The sequence below is a fragment of the Lepus europaeus genome, chromosome 18 (assembly GCF_033115175.1).
Source record: "Lepus europaeus isolate LE1 chromosome 18, mLepTim1.pri, whole genome shotgun sequence".
Lineage (NCBI taxonomy): Eukaryota > Metazoa > Chordata > Mammalia > Lagomorpha > Leporidae > Lepus > Lepus europaeus.
In genome coordinates this window covers 23212577-23235290 of record NC_084844.1, presented here as the reverse complement: position 1 = coordinate 23235290, position 22714 = coordinate 23212577, and the positions used below count along the sequence as shown (strand labels likewise).

Here is a 22714-nt window from a genome sequence, read left to right as displayed (position 1 = left end):
CCTACTTTATCTTTTAGAGTGACCCGGGACTAGGGGACACACGAAGTGGACCTGCAGGGGGCCCCGAAAAACGCAACCATCTCCGGCCGCCGAAGTCCCCCTTAGCACCTGGACCCCCACAGCCGCAGAGACGCCCCCGCCCCTCCCCAGCGCCCCTGGGCCCCTCCGTGGGCTCCCCGCGCGAGTGTCGATCGGGACTTTTGTGGGCCCGCGGACCCCCAGTGCCCGGTATGCGGCAGATGTAAGGGTTTAGAGAGACAACTCCAGCACCCTGAACGTCGCCACGGGGGCCTCCGGCGGGGCCTGCAGCCCCTCGAACCCAGCTCCTCCGCCAGCCCACGTGCACACGGCTCCGGCCCCTACACCCGGCGGCCGGGAGTCGGAGTCCGCCGAGATCCCGACATGCACGGCGACGCAGGGCTCTTCCGCACTCACGGTGACTTTTCACTTTCCGTTTTCCCCGCCTCCGTCTTGGGTTCTCAACCAATTGGCTTTGTTCTGGTGACCGACAGGCAAGTACAGCCAGTAGAAATTCGAAATGGCCAGGAAGCGTGGGCCCATCAGCCAATGGGGAGAAAGCTTCGATTCTAGTGCCGAAGGCCGGATCGGCTTTACTGGAATTGGCGGCTGCGACCGTGGGTCCTAGCACACCGCAATCATGGTGAGATGGGGACCGCGGAGAAGGGCGCAGGGTTACGGATTGAGAAGCGGGCTTAGCTGAGGGGAGGGTTGAGGGCGGAGATGGAAGGAAGCGGCTTCAGTTTGAACGGAGCGGGCGGCTGAGGGGCCCAAGGGGCGAGTGCGGCCCCTCGCTGCCCCGGGGTGGACGCGGAGGAGGGCGGGCGCCTCGGGATCCGGGGCTGGGCTGCGGGCGGTGGCCGCGTTGGACCCTCGTGCACCCCTCCGCTTTGTCTGTCACAGTCTATTATGTCCTATAACGGAGGGGCCGTCATGGCCATGAAGGGGAAGAATTGTGTGGCCATTGCTGCGGACAGGCGCTTCGGGATCCAGGCCCAGATGGTGACCACAGACTTCCAGAAGATCTTCCCCATGGGTGACAGGCTGTACATCGGCCTGGCCGGGCTCGCCACCGACGTCCAGACGGTGTAAGTGTCGGGGGTCCCCGCGCACGCCCGAGCCACTCCTCGGACCCCTCCCGCTGGACACCCCCAGGGAGGCCCGGACTTTGCCAGACGCTATAGCCATACGGAGCTGCGTGGTAGCCGGCTCTTGCCAGCATTTACTCTGGGAGGGGCTCTGTGGATCCTCAGCTCCTTGTTGCTGTCCCGTTTTGCAGAGGGGGAAACTGAGGTCTTGCCAAGGCCAAAGTCTGTGTTCAGTCCCCCAGATAGCGTCAGATCTACTTGGTAGACAAGGCAGGCACCCGGAGAGGTTACCGACCCCGGGTGAATTTGATGTGGAAACTGCCAAGTGTGTTAGGCAGCTGCCAGTGGGTATAGGGTTGGAGAGAAGGGGGAGTGTGAGAAGTGAGACGGGTGCTGTTCTGAGGGTGCCGGTGTGCAGACGACGCTGCTAATGGCCGGGAAGGGACTTGGGGGAGTTGTCACTGTGTTGGTGGCGACCTACACTTCCCTGTTATGGACCCAGAGTCATTTTTAAGACGTCTGTTTTCTCGTCTCTCTGAAATTCATTTTACCTGCACTTACAAGGACCATGCCTCTTTCTCTCGTTTTTTAAATTTAATTAAACAATTGTATTTGGAAGAGAGATCTTCCATCTGCTGTTCATACCCCAGATGCTTGCAACACCTGGGGCTAGGCCTGGGCCAGGCTGAAGCCAGGAGCCCAAAGTTCAATCCAGTCTCCCCCGTGGGCGGCAGGGATCTAGGTACCTGAGCCTTTTTGATGTCTTCCAGGGTGTGCATTAGCAGGAAGCTGGAATTGGAAGCAGAGCCAGGATTTGAACCCAGGCATTTCCGTGAAGACTGTGAGCATCAGGGCCAGCGCCGTGGCATAGCCGGCATCCCATGGGGTGCCAGGTTCAAGTCCAGCTGCTCCACTTCCAATCCAGCTCTCCACTAATGAGCCTGGGAAAGCAGCAGAAGATGGTCCAAGTGCTCGGGTCCCTGCCACCCACGTGGGAGACCCAAAGGAAGCTACTGGCTTCTGCCTGGATCTCTGACCAGTCATTGCAGCCCTCTGAGGGGTGGACCAACAGATAGAAGCACGCCCTATCTCTGTCTCTCCCTCTCTCTCTCTCTCTAATGACTTTTGGATAGACAGATAAATCTTAAAAAAAAAAAAAAAAGAAAGAAAGAAAAGGATACAAACATCCCACTGCCTTAGGACCACCATCAGCCCTTGATGTCCACAGTTCCCACCTGTGGAGCCAACAAATTGAAGATCGAAAATACTTTTTTTTTAAATAAAGATTTGTTTATCTATTTGAAAGGCAGAGGCTTAACCTGCTGCGCCACAGCGCCAGTCCCAAAAATGCTGTTTTTGTATTGAACGTGCACAGATTTGTTTTCTACGTTGTTGTCTAAACAGTAAGGTGGAGCCGTGTGCGGCGTATCTACCTTGCGTTCAGTGTCTTCAGTCGGCACGAGGTGAGCTCACGTGTATGGGAAGCTGGGCCTGGGTTGTGTGCAGATCCAGCGTTCTGGATCCTGGACTTGCGCGTGCACAGGTTTTCGCGCCCGCCGGGATCCTGGAACAGATCTGCCCTCGATAGCAGGGGCACCTGTGTTAGCATCTAGACCAGGGCCTGGCGCAGAGGCCGCCCCGACCCCTGCAGGTCGACTCCTGCTTTGCGCTGTCTGCTGAAGTGCGGAGTCAAGAGAATAACACGGGAGGAGAGAGGATGCTTTGGTTTTGGCCCCGATCTTGAGGGGGTGAGCAGGCCCAACGAACGTCTTGGGAGCAGAACCGGAGAACCGGAGAGCATCGCAGATGTGTTCAGTGTGCGGGGGCAGCTACAGGTGGAGAGCTGGATCTTACGTTAGCAATGGGGAGACCAGAAGGCCGAGGGGGAAGGAACTGGGGAGAGATTTCTTTTAGATTGACTGGCTGATTGATTTAAAAGCCAGAGCAGGGGCTGGTACCGTGGCGTGGTGGGCTAAGCCTCCACCTGCAACACCAGTGTCCCCATCTATGGACACCAGTTCCTGTCCTGGCCGCTCCTCTTCCAGTCCTGCTTGCTAATGCTCCTGGGAAAGCAGTGGAAGATGGCCTGAGTGCTTGGCCCTGCACCCACTTGGGAGACCTGGAGCAGGCTCCTGGCTTCAGATCGGCCCAGCTCCTGGCTGTGTGGCCATTTGGGGAGTGAACCAGCAGATGGAAGATCTCTCCCTCTGTCTTTCCCACTCTCTGTAACTCTACCTCTCAAATAAATTTTAAAAAAAGGGAGAGACAGAGACCATTTTCTGGTTTACTCCCAAATGGCTGCAATAGCCAGGGCTGGGCCAGGCCAAAGCCAGGAGCTTCCTCTGAGTTTCCAGCATGGGTGGCAGAGGGACATTTGGGGACACTAGGGCTGTCATCTGCTGTCTTCCTAGGAGCTTTAGCCAGAAGCTGGATTGGAAGCAGACTGGCCAGGACTCCAACCCAGTGCTCCAGTGTGTCATGCTGGCGCTGGGAGTGGCTGCTTAACCTGCTGTGTCACAGCGCTGGCCCCTGGAGATTTCAAGGATATATGTCACAGGTGGCAGGTGCTGCCAGAACTGGTGGCCTGAGGAGCAGCAGGTTCTGGGCTTAGCATCTCCTAAAAGGCAGAGACTGGTTCACGAATGTGGGAGGAAACTTGTCAGAAACGGTTCTCGCTCGTTCCCAGGAGGCTCCGAAGCCTCAAGGACCCAGCCCACCCTCCCTCCTGTCCTGGTGGAGCTGGCGAATAACAGCTTCCGGTTCCGGGCAGCAGAGTGGGGCGGGGTGGGGGGACTCCCACCCGCAGTCCCCGCCCATCTCTTTACCGGGTCCCATTCTTTAGGGGGTCCTCTGACTGCTTCCCTGGGGGCAGTGACTGCTCATTTCACCAGGCCTCAGTTCCTCACCTGTGAAATGAAGCCAATGCTGTCTCAGGCCCGTTGTGCCGCCATGCAGTGCTTTGCCTCCGGCAGGTATGGCCTTGGTCACTGTGTGGGCCCATCTGGGGCCATGGCCCTGGTCCCGGGACAGGTGCGGCCTTTCCTCTCCAGCACCTGCCAGGCTGTTGGCACGGGGGCGTGAGCACCATGACGCTCCACAGAGGGGCCACCAGGAGACCTCCCGCAGGGACCCACTCCTCCCTTCTCTCCCCCGCCGCAGTGCGCAGCGCCTCAAGTTCCGGCTGAACCTGTATGAGCTGAAGGAAGGCCGGCAGATCAAGCCTTACACCCTCATGAGCATGGTGGCCAACCTCCTGTATGAGAAACGGTGAGTGTGCCGCCGCGGCCTCGGCCGACTCGGGGACCTCTGGGCGGCAGTGGCCACGTAGGGTGGTGGTGCTGTCCATGGGACGGTGTCCTTAGGTTGTGGTCTGTCTGCCCTGGGCCTCCCTGGAAAGAGTAAGGAAAGACCGGCGCCGGTGTTGTTGTACTGGGTTAATCTGCTGTTTGTGACTCCCGCAGCCAGTTCCGGTGCTGGCTGCTCCCCTTCCAATCTCCCGCGAACGCGCCTGGGAGAGCAGTGAAAGACGGTCCAAGTGCTTGGGCCCTTGCACCTACATGGGAGACCTGGATGAAGCTCCTGGCTCCTGGCTTCAACCTCGTCCAGCCCTGGCTTTTGGAACTATTTGGGGGAGTGAACCAAGAGATACAAGATCTCTCTCTCTTCCATTCTCTTCATCTTTCATATAAATGGGTAAACAAATCTTTAAAGGAAGGATTGACTTCAGAAGGCAAAGAATGCAAGGAGATCTTCCTTCCGTGGTTCACTCCCCAGATGTCTGCAACAGCCCAGGCCAGGCCAGGCTGAAGCCCAGGGCCTGGAACTCCGCTTGGGTCTGCCACGTGGGTAGCAGGGGCCCAAGTTCTTGGGCCATCACCTGCTGCCTTCTCAGGTGTATTGGAAGCAGAGCCATGGAGATGCCAGTATGGGATGCCAGCATCGCAGGTGGCAGCTTAACCTGCTGTGCCGCAACACAAGATTTTTTTTCAAAGGTTTTGTTTTATTTGAAAGGCAGAGTAACAGAGAGAGGAGACACAGAGAGATCTTCCATCCACTGGTTTGTTCCCCAAATGGCTGCAACAGCTATGGCTAGGCTGGATGTCAGGAGCCTGGAACTCCATCTGGGTCTCCCACGTGGGTGCAGCATCTTCTGCTGCTTTCCCAGGCACATCAGCGGGGATCTGGACCAAAAGCAGAGCAGCCAGGACTTGAACCATCATGATAGGATCTGATAGGAGATGCTGGTGTTGCACGAAGTGGCTTAACCAGCTGTGCCATGACACTGGCCACAACAAAAGATTTTTTTAAACTGATTTGTATGGAAGACAATCTTTTTTTTAAATTTTTTGACAGGCACAGTGGACAGTGAGAGAAAGAGACAGAGAGAAAGGTCTTCCTTTGCCGTTGGTTCATCCTCCAATGGCCGCTAAGGCCGGCACACTGCGCTGATCCGAAGGCAGGTGCCAGGTGCTTCTCCTGGTATCCCATGGGGTGCAAGGCCCAAGCACTTGGGCCATCCTCCACTGTACTCCTGGGCCACAGCAGAGAGCTGGCCTGGAAGAGGGGCAACCCGGACAGAATCCGGGGCCCCGACCGGGACTAGAACCCAGTGTGCCGGCGCCGCAAGGTGGAGGATTAGCCTATTGAGCCACGGCACCAGCCGACAAATCTTATAAAGTTGTAAAACGTAACTCACATTTAGGTATATATTTAACGGCTTATGCTTATTGAAAGGAATAAAAATACTTTGAGGCCAACCTGAGAAATTCTGGATTTTTTTTTCTTTTTTTAAAAAAGCTTCATCAGCTGGGTCAGTCCCCAGATGCTCGCATCAATCTGAGCTGGACCTGGCTGGAGCAGGAGCCTGGGACTCCATCCAGGTCTCCCATGTGGTGTCGGGCACCCAAAGCACTCGAGCCATCACCCGCTGCCTCCCTCCCGGCACATGCGTTAGGGAGCTGGGGCCAGGCCCTGCACTGTGGGGTGGCAGCGTCCCCGGGGCATCTTAACCAGCGCACAGAAGGCCTGCCCCAAGTGTTGGCTCCTTAGTTGCTATGGTCTCAGGCGCTGAGCCCGATTGAAATCATTGATTTTCCAGCGTGGAAGACTGAGGCAGTCATTGGCAAATCTGAGCGATCTGCAAACCCCTTTTATAGGAAAATACTTCTCTCCTGGACCCCAGAGAGACCATCCAGGCACCCCTGTTCATGAAACTCTGTGGGGGTGATGGTAGAAATTGTTATCCAGACAAAACATCTTACCCTCAATCTCTTTTCCCACCTTAAAAATATTATTTAGGAGCTGGCACTGTACACAGCAGGTTAAGCCACCTGCAACTCTAGCATCCTGTATCGAGCGCCCGTTCGACTCCTGGCAACTTCTCTTCCAATCCAGCTCCCTGCTGATGTGCCTGGGAGGCAGGGGATGATGGTCCCAGTACTTGGGTCCCTGCGACCCATGTGGGAGACCAGGATGAAGTTCCCAGCTCCTGGTTTTGGCCTGGGACAGTCCTACTTTTTGCAACTATTTGGAGAGTGAACCAGGGGGTGGAAGAGCTCTCTGTCTCTCCTCTCTGTTGCTATGCCTTCCAAATTAATAGATAATAAATCTTTTTTTTAAAAGCTTTTATTTAATAAATATAAATTTCATAGGTACAGCTTTTGGATTATGGATGTAAATACATCTTTAAAAGAAAAATGTTGAATTCTTTTTAAAGAACTGTAGCTGAAGATCAGGCCCTTAGGAGCCACTGTGTGCCTCTTTACTCATGCTTTCTGTTGGGGGCAGCTGCTCCTAACTGAGCACTTAAGGTGTAAAAACCCCTCGTTTTGCTGCTTCTCCTGTGCACACAGTGAGGGTAAAGCTGGCTCAGAGCATCGCTCCTTCCTTATTTTATTTATTTGAAAAACAAAGTTAGAGAGAGAGGTAGAGACAGAGACACAGGTCTTCATCTGCTGGTTCACTCCCCAGATGGCCGTGGCCGGAGCTGAGCCAATCCAAAGCCAGGAGCCAGGAGCTTCTTCCGGGTCTCTCACGTGGGTACAGGGGCCCAAGCACTTGGGCCATCTTCCACTGCTTTCCCAGGCCGTAGCAGAGAGCTGGGTTGGAAGAGGAGCGGCCAGGACTAGAACCAGTGCCCACCTGGGATGCCAGCGCTTCAGGCCAGGGCGTTAACCTGCTGCGCCACAGCACGGGCCCCAACACTGGCCCCCTTAAGTCCTTTTTCTAAAGGCGTGGAGATACAGCTGTTAGGAATGGAGAATGCAGTGGTGTAGGATTTCAGATTAGGACAGAGAGGATCGGAAGAAAGCAGAATTCCCAAAGCCAGGAGCAGGAGAAAGGCGTCAGGAACGAGCAGCATGGGAAGCTGAGCGGCAGAGGAAGGGGGCGCCTCAGGCTCTGAGCGTGGCCAGGGCCCGGGGTCGGGGTGTGTGTGTGTGTGTGTGTGCAGAGAGAGCTGGCCCTGGGAAAGGCTCTCCCCTCCCTCCGCGTCCCAAAGGGCCTGCTGTGGGTGCGCACCCCTGAGTTCCGGTTTCTCTCTCGGATTCCGCTGCATAGGTTTGGCCCCTACTACACGGAGCCAGTCATCGCCGGCTTGGACCCGAAGACCTATAAGCCCTTCATCTGCTCTCTGGACCTCATCGGCTGCCCCATGGTGACTGATGACTTTGTAGTCAGCGGCACCTGCGCGGAACAGATGTACGGGATGTGCGAGTCCCTCTGGGAGCCCAACATGGTGAGTTGGTGGCTTGGAGAGGGCTGGCCCACCTGGGCCCAGGACAAGGTGTGTTTCTGTGGGAGGCACTGGGGAGAATGGCACAGGGAGGAGGGAGCCTTGGGAGGACGTCCTGGGCTCCTGCTGCGGGAGCTGGTCGCCCCCAGGGGGCAGCACTTGCTGTTAGGAAACTCCAGCCATGGTTGTGGCAACGCCCCCTGGTTCCTTAGGTTAGGTCTACAAGGCTCTGCTGTCACTGTTCACGGGCCAGACATGACCAAGGTGTGGGGTTAGGTGCAGCTCAGCAGAACGAGCTTTGGGCCAGGTTGTCTGGATTGGAAGCCCAGATCCAGCCCCCATTTAGTTACTGTTCTAAGTTGCTTGACCCCGTGCCTCTGTCACCTGCCCTGTAAAATGAGGACAATAATAGACGCTACCTTAGAGGGAGCGTTGAGCTGCACACGTTGAGTTCTGCCGTTATCTTCACTGATGCTGGCGCTAGGAAACCAGATGGTTGTGTCATCAGGGCTCACTGCCGTCTGCCGAAGCAAGCCTAATGGCTAAATACTCACGGGATACACAATGTCCCAGGAGTGGGAGGGAAAAGAAGGCCTGGAGGCAGCAGGAAGGGCCTGGACAAACGCTCAGGCAGGGCCTGGAGAGCTGGGCGTGGCTGCAGGGTGCGGGGATGAGGAAGGTGGAGGGTAGGGTCCATTCCCAAGGGCCTTGAACACCGTGCCAAACTGGGTAAACTCTTCCCTTCACTGCAAGGAACTTGAGCAGTGCAAGGCCTGCAGGTGGCTGTGAGGTGCTGAGATCCTGACCCAAGAGAGAAGCGCTGGGGCCATGGGAAGGCAGCCAGAGTCAAGAGGACTAGGTCACTTTAAGGAGAAATGAGGCGGCCGAAGCTACTGAGGACAGCTGAGCTGCCTGGCGGGACGACCGCAGCCGAGGGTGGGGCAAGGAACAGGCTTGGGGGCTGTGGGCTCATACTGGGACGAGCCGAGTATTGGGAGACCTGTGGGGCATCAGGAGGAGGCATCAGGCCGCTGAGCGGCACTGAGCGCCGCGGAGGAGGAGGGCTTCGCTCCCATCCCGTCCCTGCCTGACAGAAGCGAGGGAGGCCGGGGAAGGTGGGGAGGGTGCAGCCCCCTGGCGGCTGAGGGAGGGCATTCCCGCATCCGGGGAGGCACATGGCAGGGGCCAGAGCCTCACAGCAAAGAAGGGGGAGGAGCTCGAGCGAGCTGGGGCCGAGGCCGTGGGTTTGAAAGGGCTGTGCTCTGCGGGCAGGACCCGGAACACCTGTTTGAAACCATCTCCCAAGCCATGCTGAATGCGGTGGACCGGGACGCGGTGTCAGGCATGGGAGTCATCGTCCACATCATGTGAGTACGGGCGCCAGGGCGGCCTCTCCCCTCCGCCACAGCACCCCGGCCTCCCTGAGCACGGCCACGGGGGCCCCGAGCCTGCCCCTGCCCTCCCCGGTGTCTCGGGAGCTGTGTGGGGCTGAGCCACGCGGAGAACACTGTAGGTGGCCTGCCCGCTGTTCCAGGCGCTCCCCAGTCTGGATCCCAGCACTGGGCAGCCACATGAGCTCAGGGACCATTTTTCCCACCCCCAGCCAACTCCCTCTGTCCCCTTACTCATGGGGGCTGTCACCAGGCACCTGACTGGACGGAGTGCAGAACCACCTCCCTCCCACTGGGAGCCCCGGAGCCTGGGCTTCCTCCCCCACTTCGCTTGTGTCCCTGGGGTAGAACGTACCACACCCCCTCACCCCAGGCCTTAGCGCTCCCCTTGCTCAGCGTGACAGCTGGAGGCCCGAGGCATGGCCCAGCCTGGCTGTAGCGTTGTCTCCTGATTTCTTCTGCAGCGAGAAGGACAAAATCACCACCCGGACACTGAAGGCCCGGATGGACTAACCTGTTCCCAGCGCCGCTTTGTTTTCCTTTTCCTTTTGTTTTTATAAAATAAAGCAACCTGTCTTTCACTCCTGCTTCCTGGCCTTTGACGCGCTCGCCCAGCGCCCTCTGCAGCCACTCCAGGGGGCGTGTCCTCGCGCTTCGCGCTCTGCTGCCAGGGGACAGCGGGGACAGCGAGCCGGGCAGTCCCCGGGTCTCAGGCAGACCGGGGTCGTCCCTGTTTAGGGATGAAGGGCAGCTCAGTGACGTGTCCAAGGCCACTTTGGTGAAGCGGGAAAGCAGGAGGCAAACCCAGGTGCCCCGTGGTCCCAGAGCTTGGAGCCCGAAACCCTGACACCTTGTCTCAGCTTTGGGTAGACGCTGGGCGGCACGCAGGCAGCCTCTCGAGCGGCGCTTCCCAGCCCCCCTGAGACCCCGCGAGCCTGCCCAGACTCAGCTTTAACTGACCTTTGTTGGAACACCTGGGCAGCCAGCAGTCACCGAGTGGAGTAGCTCCCCAAGTAGCCACTGCAGGCCCCCCGCTGGGCTCGTCTGGGCCAGGAGAGCTGGGGTGGGCCTGGGAATTCACCTTCCTCTTTGCCGGGTGCTGCCGACCACTGCCAGTCGGGCCTGTACTTTGAGAGCACAGAGATGCCCAGAGGTGACGTACGCACATCTGAGTCACATAGGTATGGCCTGGCTGGCGTCCTCCGCAGCTGGAGAAAGGATGGGCAGATGTCCGTCCCCCATTTTCTTGGCAAATGACAGCTAACAGCAGATGGGCCCAGGGCTGTGATTGATTTATTTGAAAGCCAGAGTGACAGAAACAGGGAGAGACAGATCTTCCATCCATTGGTTCACTCCCCAAATGCCCACAACAGCCATGGCTAGGCCAGGCCGAAGTCAGGAGTCTCATCCAGGTCTCCCATGTGGGTGCAGGGGCCCAAGGACTTGAGCCATTCTCTACTGCTTTCCCAGGCCATAGCAGAGAGCTAGACCGGAAGTGGAGCAGCCAGGACACGAACCAGCACCCATATGGGATGCCAGTGTCACAAGCAGTGGCTTTACCTGCTGCAGCACAGCGCTGGCCCCTGGGCTGTGATGTTAACCACTGCTCACTAACTGCATTAAAGATGGGGTTCCTGACTGCCTGCTTTCTCCTCGTACACTGATTAGCCCAAATCCCCTTTAAAACTGGAACCAAAACCTTTCCATTCTGAAAGCAAAAAAACCACTCATTTCCAAAGGACACACACGAGGTGTACACAAAGCCGTTTCCGTTTTATTTTTCCTCGGGTTGGAGATTCATCTTCACATGCATGCATTTGGAAACAGTAACAAGAGTCAGCACAGACGTTAGACAAGCACAGGGGGTCGAAAATTCCTATTTAAAAAATGGAAATTGCCGTGGGGAATGGAGAAGTCGCACGTGTGGTGGGGCTGTGGCTGCTCCTGCTCCCATCGCATCCGGTGACTGCAGTGCTGGGTGTGGGCAGGGGGCTCCCCAGGCTCCTTCCTGGGTCTTGCAGCATCCGCTCTTCCCCTGGGGGCCAGGCTCTGCCCCCTGCAGGTGGCTGGTGGGTTTGGGGGCGGTTGTCTGTGGCTTCCCTTTGAGGACGGCCTCCGCACATTAGGCCAGAAGAGGTCCGTTCCTCGGCCCCCGACACCGACCCGCTCAGATGCTGGAGAGGCTTTCTCCCAAGCTGCACTGGTAACAAGTGGCGGGGTGGGAAGTCCTGGTCTTCGGTCTACCTCCCTGGGGCGGCCGCCACAGACCAGAGAGAGGAGTCCAGTCTCACCTGAGCACTCCCAGGAGACCTGTGTGAGGCCTACAGCGCAGGCCAGAGGAGGAAGAGGAGGCGGAAGAGCTGCCTGTGGTGGGAGCCTGCGCAGTGCCACCGAGCACAGCCCCGGCGACTCGCGACACCTGCCACAGACCTGTAACCCCTGAGCTAGATACGGAGAGAATGAGCACTGCTTCCACGCGTGCTCCTGGGACTGCTGGCTCCCCAGCGCCCCGGGGCCCCCCATGCAGAGGGCAGGGAAGGAGCTGGTGCGGGGACCTGGAGACCCAGTGGTTATCTGACAGGAACAAGGGCCAGAGGCCTTTACCTAGTGGTCTGATGGCTGGGGACGAGGGAAGTTGCGACTGGATGCTACCCCAGAAGTGGCAGGGCAAGGGGCTGGGAGAAGAACCCTGCTCTTATGCCCACCCAGGCCTCACTTGTCACATCCTTATTCTTAAACCTTTGTTCTTGGGGACCCAAAAGGATTCTGGGATGCCACAAGGCCACCCAGCTTTTTCACAGGGCCCCGGCGGTGAGGTTGGGGAGCTGCTTCCTGGCACACCTTCTGCCCAGAACGGGGGTGGTGGGAAGACGGGACAGAGCTAGGGGCGGGGACCGGTTCACTGCCCCTCACTGAGCCTGCAAGCCTAGTAGAACAGCATCATGTCAGAAGAAGCAAAAGAAAACTTGGACACAGCAAGATAAGTAGCTTTTCAAGGTGAACGCCAAAGGAATCAGAGGGCCAGACCCAAGGTTTTGAAGATAGCACAGAAAATGACCTTTAAAAAATAAATCTAAAACCCACCAAGCCACAGCTCACATGTTGCGACCCAATCAACAATACTGTCAGAAAACCAGAAAGAGCACGTGAAACCGAATGCTGCCTCTCAAAATGTAAACAATATACCGAACAATGACGATGACGAACCTCAAGGTCAAACGGGTGAGATGCCCGCTAGCGTCTGTAGCCACAAAGCTTGTCAGCGCTTGGCAGACGTGACGGCGAGGGGCCCGCTGCCCGGCGGAGGCGCCGCGGAGACGCCGGGCCTGACGGGAGCAGATCCGCAGTCCCGTTCTTGATCACCAGGTGGGGGAACGTGGAGTCTGAACGCTCGTCTGCGGACCTGTCTCCTGGCTCAAGTCGGTTTTCCCCACGAGCCAGGTCCCGAGTTGTCCCACAGGCCACGTGGTGGTCTTGCGGCAGTGGTTTCTGCCTTCCAGAAGGGTCCCCTGAAGCTGGCAGCCCCAGGAAGTCCAAGCCCAGGAATGCCGTCTCCGCTCTTTCTGGACATAGTGCTGCGAGCAGGGCTCCCATGTTGCTCCTGCCCCCCAGGCTGAGCGGGGCCAGTGTGGAGGGGGCCACCAGAAACCTACCTACTCCTTCCAAACGTGCCACGAGCCACCTTCACACCTGCGGGGTTATCTACAAGTTTGATCCCATCTCACCCCAAATCTCCAGCGCCTGCTGTGGGGGAGGAGACGCAGGATCCCCCCCTGCAGCTTCCTCTCCCCGCTGGACCACACCGCCGAGGGCAGCAGGATGACACGTGCGGCCCAGTCGGAGCCTGGGCAGCAGGCGCTGAAGGTGGGCGAGCTCCTGCCGGAGGGGTGCAGATCTGATGCAGTCCGGGGGCGAAGTCACACTCACACAAAAGCCTCCAGGGTGGCTTTCCTGGGTCACAGTACGCAGAAGCCTGGGCACCATGCTCCAAGGCCGAGGGGGCCTTGCTGGCCATGACTGCAGGACAATGCCCGGTGCCTCCCCGGCGGTCCTGGGGCTCGGGGTGGTGTCTGCAGAGCTGCCCCAAGCTCAGCGGAGGCGGTGCCTGGGAGCAGGGGAGGACGCGAGTGGAGGGCACAGAAAGCTCATCTGACACTCATCACTTCCGGGGCCTTCCCCGAGGGTCCTGGTGCATCCCAGGTGCTTTCTGGTTGCTTGGAACCCAGCGGGAGGCAGGCTTGACAGAGAGGAGCCCAAACTCCAGGCGCCAAGGAAGTCCGGGCTTGGGTGACAGCCACGGACTTCTGGAACCAGCTGTCCTCGAGCCACGGCTGCCCTGACCTTCCCTGTAGGTCTCTGATCCTGATCCGAGAGGCCCGGGGCCCAGCTGGAGTGCTCCTCTGGGAGGACAGGATGAAGGGGGCACGCAACATGTCACTAGGGTCTGAGACAGAGGAGATGGTGCAGGGCCCTCCACGCAGCCACGCAGCCCAGAGCCGCCGCAGCAGGTCCCTCCCTCCCAGGGGCCTCTGGGCTGGCTCAGTCCAAGGCCTCTGTAACTGAAGCGAGCTGGGGGGTGGGGGGGCAGGGTGATGACTTACATCATTATAAATAGCAAATGCGGAGCCACAAAATTCCAGAGACAAACCCTCTATAAACCGGAAGTTTTGTCTCTGGCTCCCAGGTATCTTACAAGGCTACAAGGTACCAAAAAGGAAGCCCCTTTTAGCTCGGGTCAAGTGGTGGGGGCAGGTCGGGAGTAAGCAGAGGGCAAGGTCGTGCCCTGCGAGCAGGTGCACACGCAGCACGTCCCCTGCGCCCCAGCTGGGCTCTCTGAGTGTCACAGGCTGCAGTCTCCTTGGGAGAGGCCTCCCGACCCCCTGCTGTGCTCCCCACCCTCCCACCTAGCCCCGGTGCTCCCGCTCCCGCCCCCACATCCGGCTCTCTGGCTCTGGCCGCAGGCAGAGGGTAACTATGTCAGGATGTTGGACATGAACTCGTTGAAGCGTTTGGAGTACTGCTCAGGGTTCACAGTGGAGATCTCAGCCCCTGCCTGCAACACACAAGACTCGGTCAGTTCCTTGGCCAGAGGTGAGGATGCCCTGCCAGGGGGAGCCAGACCCCTGTGTGGAGCTGACCCCTCCCCTGCTGCCCCCACCAGGTGGGGCAGCTGAAAGGCAGGGGTGGGGGGACAGGGAGCAGAGGTTTGGCTCCCTGGGAAGTGGGGGGAGCAGCAGCAGCAGCGGTGGGGGTCTCCTGAGCACAGCCCCAGGGGGAAAGGGCCCGGGGGCCCAGGCAAGCAGTGGCGCAGTGTGGGGGGCGGGAAGGCAGGCAGGAAGAGTGGGGCCTGCGAGCCCCGGGTCCAGGCCAGGGAGGGCCAGTGCAGGCCCCCTGCCCTCAGCCGGCCCCAGCAAGGGGAGACTCACCCCGTGCTTCACCGTCTTGGCGGCGTGTGCAGCTTTCTTCTTAGCGTCATACGGCGTGAGGATGTCAATGATGGCCATGAAATAGACCTCCTTCTTGGGGGCACCTGGCGGGAGGGCGCAGTGGCAGCGGGAGGCAGGAAGCAGCTGGCCCCCACCCCCAGCCCTGGGAGAGGCCGGTCAGACCCTCCCCCTTTCAGAAGCTACCCCGTTTTGTCCATCCCCGCACCAGAAGGGACCACGCCTGGCAGAGAGGCAGCACCAGGGCCCAAGTTACCAGTGGGGACCCCGAGAAGAGGCTCAGGCCCACACACGGCTGTCCAGGCAGCGAGCCGCGCGGGGCAGCTCCTACTCACTTTCATGGCTTTTCATGGCGTACACGTCCACAGAGGGATCGAACTCCCCGGGGCCGAAGAAGCGGGGCGCGCTGAGCAGGTTGCCGGGGCTGTCGGGAGGGGTGCCGTAGGAGCAGAGCAGCGCGCCGCCCACACCGTCGTTCTCGCACTCCTCATCCTCCGCGCGCTCCTCCACCTCCATCTCCTCCTGCTCCGCCCGGTCCACGTCGTGGATGCCCACCAGCAGGCTGTAGTCCATGATCTTCAGCTGCGCCAGGAACTAGGGCGGGGCACGGACAGGAGGGGAGGAGGCGGTTACGGGGCAGCGCTGCGGTGCACTCCTTCCTACTCGCCTCCCGAGACCCTGATAGGACAGGGCTAGGCGTAGGCAGGCGCCAGGGCAGAGGGACCCGCCTGGAATGGCTACCATGGAGGCCTGGCGGAGAGGGCGGGATGCGTGCCCCGGGAGACCCGACGTGGGGGTCTCCACCCACTGAGCCTACGCTGAAGGCACTGGGCGGCACTCAGGCCATCACTCAACAGATAAAACATCAGTGCACTGCGTGAAGTAGGGGCGCAGGGTCGTTCAGCTGTCTGTGTGTGTGTGTGTGTGTAGGTTGCAAAGTGAAACGCTTCTAATTGGAGGTCATGGGCAATGTTCAAGAAACTGCAGGGCCGGCGCTGTGGCGCAGCGGGTTAACGCCCTGGCCTGCAGTGCCGGCATCCCATCTGGGTCCCTGTGCCCACATGGAAGACCGGGAGGAAGCTCTTGGCTCCTGGCTTCAGATCAGCGCAGCTCCAGCTGTTGCGCCACTTGGGGAGTGAACCAGCAGAAGGAAGACCTCTCTCTCTCTCCCTGCCTCCTTTCTCTGTGTAACTGTGACTTTCAAATCAATCAATCAATCAATCTTTTTTTTTTTTTAATAGCTTTTTTTTTTTTTTTTTTTTTGGGACAGGCAGAGTGGACAGAAGAGGGAGACAGAGAGAAAGGTCTTCCTTTTTGCCGTTGGTTCACCCTCCAATGGCCGCCGCGGTAGGCGCGCTGCGGCCGGCGCACCGAGCTGATCCGATGGCAGGAGCCAGGTGCTTCTCCTGGTCTCCCACGGGGTGCAGGGCCCAAGGACTTGGGCCATCCTCCACTGCACTCCCTGGCCACAGCAGAGAGCTGGCCTGGAAGAGGGGCAACCGGGATAAATAAATCTTAAAAAGAAAAGAAAGGCAGAAACTGCAGGGCGGCGCTGTAGCCTAATAGACTTAGTCTCTGCCTGCAGCGCTGGCATTCCTTATGGACACCGGCTGGTGTCCCCACTGCTCTACTTCCCATCATGCCCTGGCTGTGGCCCAGGAAAGTAGTAAAATAGCCCAAGTCCTTAGGCCCCTGCACCTGCGTGGGAGACAGGGAAGAAGCTCCTGGCTCCTCGCTTTGGATAAGCCCAGCTCCACCCGTTGCTACCATCTGGGGAGTGAACCAGTGGATGGAAGACCTCTCTCTCTGTCTCTCTCTAACTCTGCCTTTCAAATAAATAAATAAAATATTAAAAAAAAAAAAAACCTGCAGGGGTGGGCTCTGTCCCACATCCCACATTGGAGGCCAGCTGAGTCCCGGCTTTCCTGCTTCTGACCCAGCTCCCCGCTAATGTGCCTGGGAAGGCAGCGGAGGATGGCCCAAGTACTTTGGTCCCTGTCACCTTTGAGGGAGACCGGGATGGAGTTCCAGGCTCCTGACTTTGGCCTGGCCCAGCCCTGACTGTTGAGGCCACTGGGGAGTAAACCAGTGATGAAAGACCTCTGTTTCTTTCAAATAAATAAATAAATAATAAATAAATCTCAGAGAAAGAAAGAATTTCTCCATCAGGTTCTATATCAGCTAAGGTAAAATGGAGAGGAGAGGAAAGAGGAGCAGCGCCTATGCAGGGTGGCCAGGGCCAGCCGACATCCTCACCCCGCCCCTGAGGGCCAGGAGGGGCCACGTGGAGTGGGGTGAGAACGTGGCAGCCCACGCCTGCACCCTGGGATGCCCCTTGGAACGCCTCACCGAGTGCTGTCCCCGGGGCAGTGCACCAGGTCTCCTCGCCTGTATGAAACAACCCAGGACGGCAGCGGCGGGCTGGCATTCCAGCATACCTAACGGCAAGGCCAGCCTCCAGCGCCCTCAGCCACGCCAGGCAGACCTGAGCCCATAGCACCAGGCACAAGTCCTCCTCCCTCCAGTGAGGAAGAGGACGCTCCCACCTGCCGGCTGGATGGACCGATGGATGGACAGACGCTGGGCACCGGGTCCCAGCTGGCCGGCAGCAGATCTTGTCAGCCCTCACAATCCCCCGAGCCAATTCCTCATCCTCTAATACACCTGCTGGTTCCGTTTCTCAGGGGAACCCTGCCAGCCAAGCCAAGTGTCTACTGCCAGATCAATGCAAAACACATGGAGTATTATTCAGCCTTAAGAAGGAGAACGAGGGGCCAGTTCTGTGGCATATCAAGTAAAGCCATCGCCTGCAGTGCCGGCATCCCATATGGGCGCTGGTTCAAGACCCGGCTGCTCCACTTCTGATCCAGCTCTCTGCTATGGCCTGGGAAAGCAGTGGAGGATGGCCCAAGTCCTTGGGCCCCTGCACCCATGTGGGAGACTTGGAAGAGGCTCCTGGCTCCTGATTGGCACAGCTCCAGCCATTGTGGCCAATTGGGGAGTGAAGCAGATGGAAGACCTCTCTCGCTCTGCCTCTCCTTCCCTCTCTGTGTAACTCTGACATAGGCCACAGCTTGAATGAACTCCGAGGACGCCACGCTAAGGGAAATAAGGCCATGGTCACATGGATCACTCACCTGAGGCTCCCGGGGAAGTTAACTTCAGAGACAGAAAGTGGAATGTTGGGGTCAGGGGCTCAGGGAGGGAGAAGGCGAGGTGGTGGTTCAATGGATACAGAATTTCAGAAAAAGTTTCTGAAAAAGCTGAGACGGTGAGGACGGCTGCTCAACAGTGTGAATGTGCTTGGGCTGGCGCTGTGGTGCAGCGGGTTAAGCCATTGCCCACGATGCCAGCATCCCTGTGGGCGCTGGTTCAGGTCCTGGCTGCTCCATTTCCAATCCAGCTCCCTGCTGATGCACCCAATGGGAAAGTAGTGCAAGATGGCCCAGGGGCTTGCAGCCCTGCCACCTGGCTCCTGACTTTAGGCAGTTTGGGCCATTTGGGAGTGAACCGGCAGATGGGAGGGCTCTCTCTCTCCTCTCCTTTTTTCTTTCAAAAACAAAAACAAAAACAAAACACAGACTGTACTTAATGCCGTTGAATTGTAACCATTTAAAAATGGTTACAGGGGGCTGGCACCTTGGCTCAACAGGCTAATCCTCCGCCTGTGGCGCCGTCACCCCGGGTTCTAGTCCCGGTCAGGGCGCCGAATTCTGTTCTGGTTGCTCTTCTTTCAGTCCAGCTCTCTGCTGTGGCCCAGGAGGGCAGTGGAGGATGGCCCAAGTGCTTGGGTCCTGCACCTGCATGGGAGACCAGGGAAAGCACCTGGCTCCTGGCTTCGGATCAGCGCAGCATCAGCCACAGTGGCCATTTTGGGGGTGAACCAACGGAAAAGGATGACCTTTTTCTCTCTGTCTCTCTCTCTCACTGTCTAACTCTGCCTGTCCAAAAAAAAAAAAAAAAAAAAAAAAAGGTTACAGGGGACAACACTGTGGCATAGCAGGTAAAGCCAACACTTTTAACACCAGCAGCATCCCATGTGGGTCCTGGTTTGAGTCCCGGCTGCTCCATTTCCAATCCAGCTCCCTGCTAATGTGCCTGGGAAGGCAGTGGAGGACCGTCCAAGTCCTTGGGCCCCTTTACCCCCGTGGGAGACTCAGATGAAGCTCCTGGCTCCTGGCTTCAACCTGGCCCAGCCCTGGCTGCTACACCCATTTGGGGAGCGAACCAGCGGATATAAGGCTTCTCTAAGGGCCGGCGCTGTGGCGTAGTGGGTAAAGCGGACGCCTGCAGTGCTGACATCCCACATGGGTACCGGCTCGAGTCCCGGCTGTTCCACTTCCGATCCAGCTCTCTGCTATGGCCTGGGAAAGTAGAGGATGGCCCAAGTGCTTGGGCCCCCACACCCACATGGGAGACCCGGAAGAAGTTCCTGCCTCCAGGCTTCAGATCAGCATAGATCCAGCGGTTGCGGCCATCTGGGGAGTGAACCAGCGGATGGAAGACCTCTGTCTCTCTCTGCCTCTGCCTCTCTGTAACTCTGCCTTTTAAATAATAAATCCTTAAAAAAAAAAAAAAAAAAAAAAAAAAAAGACTTCTCTCTCTGTTTCTCTCTCTTTCTGTACTTTCAAATACATAAAAATAAATCTTTAAAAAGAAAGATTACGATGATAAATATGTTATGCAGTGTACATTTTAACAAAAATTTTTAAAATAGTCATTTTAAAGTTTGTAGAGTTTGGTTTTAATGAGCAGAAAGACTCCCAGTTCATTAAAGAGGGCCTGGGGCAGGGGCGGCCGGGACGGCACAGTGGCCGCTTGGTGGCCGTGCTCCCGAGGTGCCCCTGGGCAGGCTCTGGGTATGGGGAGCCCAGGCCAGGGAACCTGCTGGCTGGGGGCCTCAGCAGCTGGTTTCCCGCCACTCTGAGGAGCGGAGAGATGGCCCTGCCACTCCAGGACCAGCTCTGGAAAGGAAGTGTGAGGGCGCTGACCTGGATCCTGGATGAGTCGGGAGGAAGCCCTGCGAACCGAATCAGAGGCCTGGGGGCACCAGCGCTGACCCCAAAGCACCGGTCCTGTGCCCTGGCTGAGGTGCTCACCAGAGGCACTGCTCGCCCACCACCCTTGCTCTGTGTGCACTCCCGGGGGCAGCGGGTTCCACTTTCCCTAGGGGTAGAGACCCTGCGCCAGGGGAGTACCTCCACGTCTCGCTTCAGCTTCTCCAGGAAGTTCTTCTTGCTCTCCTCCCCCACGTGCAGCTTCTGCCCCTCGTTGAGGAAGTCATTGTCTTTGAACGTGGGCAAGTCCTTGGCCTGGAAGAGCAAACCGCGTCAGGCTGGGGGGAAGGGCGTGGACAGCGCCCGGAAAGGGGAGGGTGTGTGGCCCACAGGTGCCCGGCCTGGAAGCAAAGGCGCGGGGCGGGCAGGGCGGGCAGATTCGCCGTGTGTGTCTGAGAGTGAGGTCTGTCCAAAAAGACCCTTCCCTGCTGGGCCTCGGCCACCCCCGGGCTCGGGCAGCCACAGGCAGATTCAGACTGGAGTCTGCGATGGAGTCTCCATCCCTGCAGGCCCTGAAGCTCCCGGCGAGGGCACGGGCAAGAGGCCCAGGCCAGGAGCAAGTGGGCGTTTGCCACACAGAGCATTTCACGGTGACAGACTGCATGTCTGGGAGCTGGGTAGGGGGCAGCGGAGGCGGAGGGGCAGGAAGGCTGAGGGCAGGTGTTTCCGGCTCCACGCGACCCTCCCACTGTGCTCGGCTCCAGTGTACCTTCTCCTTGTCGCTGGCTTCCCTGGCAACGGTGGAACCCTGAAAGAGTAAGGGCCATCAAGAGACATCCAGTCCAGGCGACTCCCAGCAGTGTGCCCCATCTCCCGGGAGAGCTCGCAGATGACCTGAAGCTGATGGGAGGCAGCAACTTCTCCTCCCTCTGCCCCAGCCCACCTGAGGGCCCTGCCTGCTGCCCACGTGGCAGGCCCCGGAGAACAGGACCACACTGGAGACTCCGCCCCAGCCCGCAGGGAACTCTCCTTCCAGCAAGGGAGCTGGCACTGAGCGGAGGTGATTCACGCATTGCCACGGTGCTGAGAGGTGCAAGCAAACAGGACGCTGAGAGCGTGCAGGGGCAGTGGCCGGGGCCGGGGCCCGCTTCCCGGAAGAAGTGGCTGAGCTCAGAAGAGGGAGGACGCGGGCGTGTGGCGCAGTGGGTTAACTGTGTCCGTGATGCTTGCATGCCGTATGAGCGCCAGTTAGAGGCCTGGCTGTTCTGCTTCTGATCCAGCTCCCTGCTAATGTGTCCAGGAAAGCAGCAGAAAATGGCCCAAGAGCTTGCGCCCCTGCCACCCATGTGGGGAGACCTGGATAGAGTTCTGGGCTCCTGGTTTCAGCCTGATTCAGCCCTGGCTCTTGTGGCCATTTGGGGAGTGCATTAGCAGATGGAAGACCTCTTTCTCTCTGTCTTTCCCTCTCTCTGCCACTCTGCATATCAAATAAATAAAAATAAATATATTTGCTTTAAAAGTAAGGGGCCGGCACTGTGGCATAGCGGGTAAAGCCACGGCCTGCAGTGCTGGTATCCCATTTGGATGCTGGTTTGAGTCCCACTGCTCCACTTCCGATCCAGCTCTCTGCTATGGCCTGGGAAAGCAGTAAAAGATGGCCCAAGTCCTTGGGCCCTTGTACCAGTGTGGGAGACCTGGAAGAAGCTCCTGGCTCCTAGCTTTGGATGGGCGCAGCTCCGGCCATTGTGGGCAATTGGGGAGTGAAACAGTGAATGGAAGACCTCTCTTTCTCTCTGCCTCTCCTCTCTCTGTGTAACTCTGACTTTCAAATAAATAAATAAAGCTTTAAAAAGAAAAAAGCACAAGTAGGAAGCAGTTAGGTGGGGGCAGGATGGGGGTGTGGAGAAGGCAGGACTGCTGGCAGGGAAGTCCCGGGGGAACGCGCACAGGCCCCACAGGAACGGGAAGGAACCACACGGCTGCCGCAGAGAGGAGCGCACACTGGCGTGAGGTGACCAAAGTCACAAGGCCAGGCTGACAAACAACGGAGCATCCTGGTTCACAGCCACAGATGTGTCCTTCTCCACGTCGAGAAACGCACTTGTGCCGCCAGCCCGCAGGGGCCTGGCCAGGGGCCAGGACGTGCGTCAGCAGGCCTGGGCCCACCCTGCTGCCCTGGTGTGCACGACCCACGGGCAGGGCTGCAGAGCGCCTACGGCTGGCTGTGCGCCTACAGCTCCGCTGGGCTCCAGGGCCTCCTCGCTCCCGTCAGCCGGACCCGCAGAAGCCCTGGCCCGGCGAGAACGTGGCTCTTCGACTCCAGCCGCCCGTGCAGGCCGACCTGGGGCCCCGGCTCTCCCAGCTGAGTGGAAGTGGGGGGTCACAGCCCTCTGAGGCAGAGCGCCTTACCTTGAGGTCATACTTGCGGTGGACAGTGAGCCGGTGGCTGAACACGTTCCTGGTGACGACCATGTAGGTCTCCATGCCGTCCACGGTCAGGCGGTACATGCCCAGGAACTGCGGCAGCAGCGTGTTGCCGTGACACTCCACTATGAACTGGAACGGAGAGGAGGGAAGGCGGGGAGCTGAGCGACGTGAAGGCGGCAGGGTGGGCGGGGCATTGCCCGGGCGGAGATGCCCACTGGCTCCCTGGCATCCCCAGCTCCGGACTGCTGGTTTCCACGTGGGACCTGTGAAGTGGCGGGCTGGCCTGGCATGGCAGAGCGAGGGGACAACTGGGGACAGACAGTCCCCCCGAGCTCCTGCTCCTGGGACCCCACCTGACCGAAAGAGGACCCCGCTGCAGGACTTGTAGCTCCTCTGCCGGCCAGAGGGGAGAGAGCCAGCAGGCTGCGAGGGGCCGCAGGGGCAGGGCTGGGACCCCGCTGTCTGGGAGAAGAGAGCGGCTCCGTACCCACGCCACGCCCCCAGCACCACCCATTTCCCCCACTGCACCTCAGGGCCCCTGAACTGAGGACCCAGGATGGCTCAGGACAGGGACCCCTGCTCTCGCTGTCACAGGTTCCACTCTCTCAGAAGAAAT

General features: G+C 58.7%; 2 protein-coding genes across 3 annotated transcripts in view; one reads left to right on the top strand and one right to left on the bottom strand.

Annotated features, from left to right (window-relative positions):
• Positions 1 to 554: 554 nt before the first annotated feature.
• PSMB3 (proteasome 20S subunit beta 3) lies at positions 555 to 9811 on the top strand. Its single transcript, XM_062216293.1, has 6 exons — positions 555 to 661; positions 922 to 1106; positions 4266 to 4373; positions 7665 to 7842; positions 9112 to 9206; positions 9695 to 9811. Exons 1-6 carry the CDS (start codon positions 659 to 661, stop codon positions 9741 to 9743), a joined length of 618 nt encoding a protein of 205 aa, XP_062072277.1. The 5' UTR covers positions 555 to 658; the 3' UTR covers positions 9744 to 9811.
• A 1174-nt stretch (positions 9812 to 10985) lies between these two features.
• The window catches only part of PIP4K2B (phosphatidylinositol-5-phosphate 4-kinase type 2 beta), a 34638-nt gene continuing 22909 nt past the window's right edge, over positions 10986 to 22714 (bottom strand). For both annotated transcript variants that reach the window (XM_062215512.1, XM_062215513.1), the window contains exons 5-10: positions 22081 to 22227; positions 20441 to 20479; positions 19873 to 19986; positions 15010 to 15268; positions 14657 to 14760; positions 10986 to 14283 (exon numbers count right to left, since the gene is read on the bottom strand). In XM_062215512.1, coding sequence (XP_062071496.1) covers positions 14203 to 14283; positions 14657 to 14760; positions 15010 to 15268; positions 19873 to 19986; positions 20441 to 20479; positions 22081 to 22227 — 744 coding nt within the window. In that variant the 3' untranslated portion in view covers positions 10986 to 14202. The remainder of the gene's footprint in view (positions 14284 to 14656; positions 14761 to 15009; positions 15269 to 19872; positions 19987 to 20440; positions 20480 to 22080; positions 22228 to 22714) is intronic.

Excerpts from the sequence above, each read along its gene's own strand:
- PSMB3 (XM_062216293.1), top strand. Across the intron at positions 1,107-4,265 it reads GCCACCGACGTCCAGACGGT|TGCGCAGCGCCTCAAGTTCC; the intron begins GTAAGTGTCGGG and ends CCCCCGCCGCAG. Across the intron at positions 4,374-7,664 it reads AACCTCCTGTATGAGAAACG|GTTTGGCCCCTACTACACGG; the intron begins GTGAGTGTGCCG and ends TCCGCTGCATAG.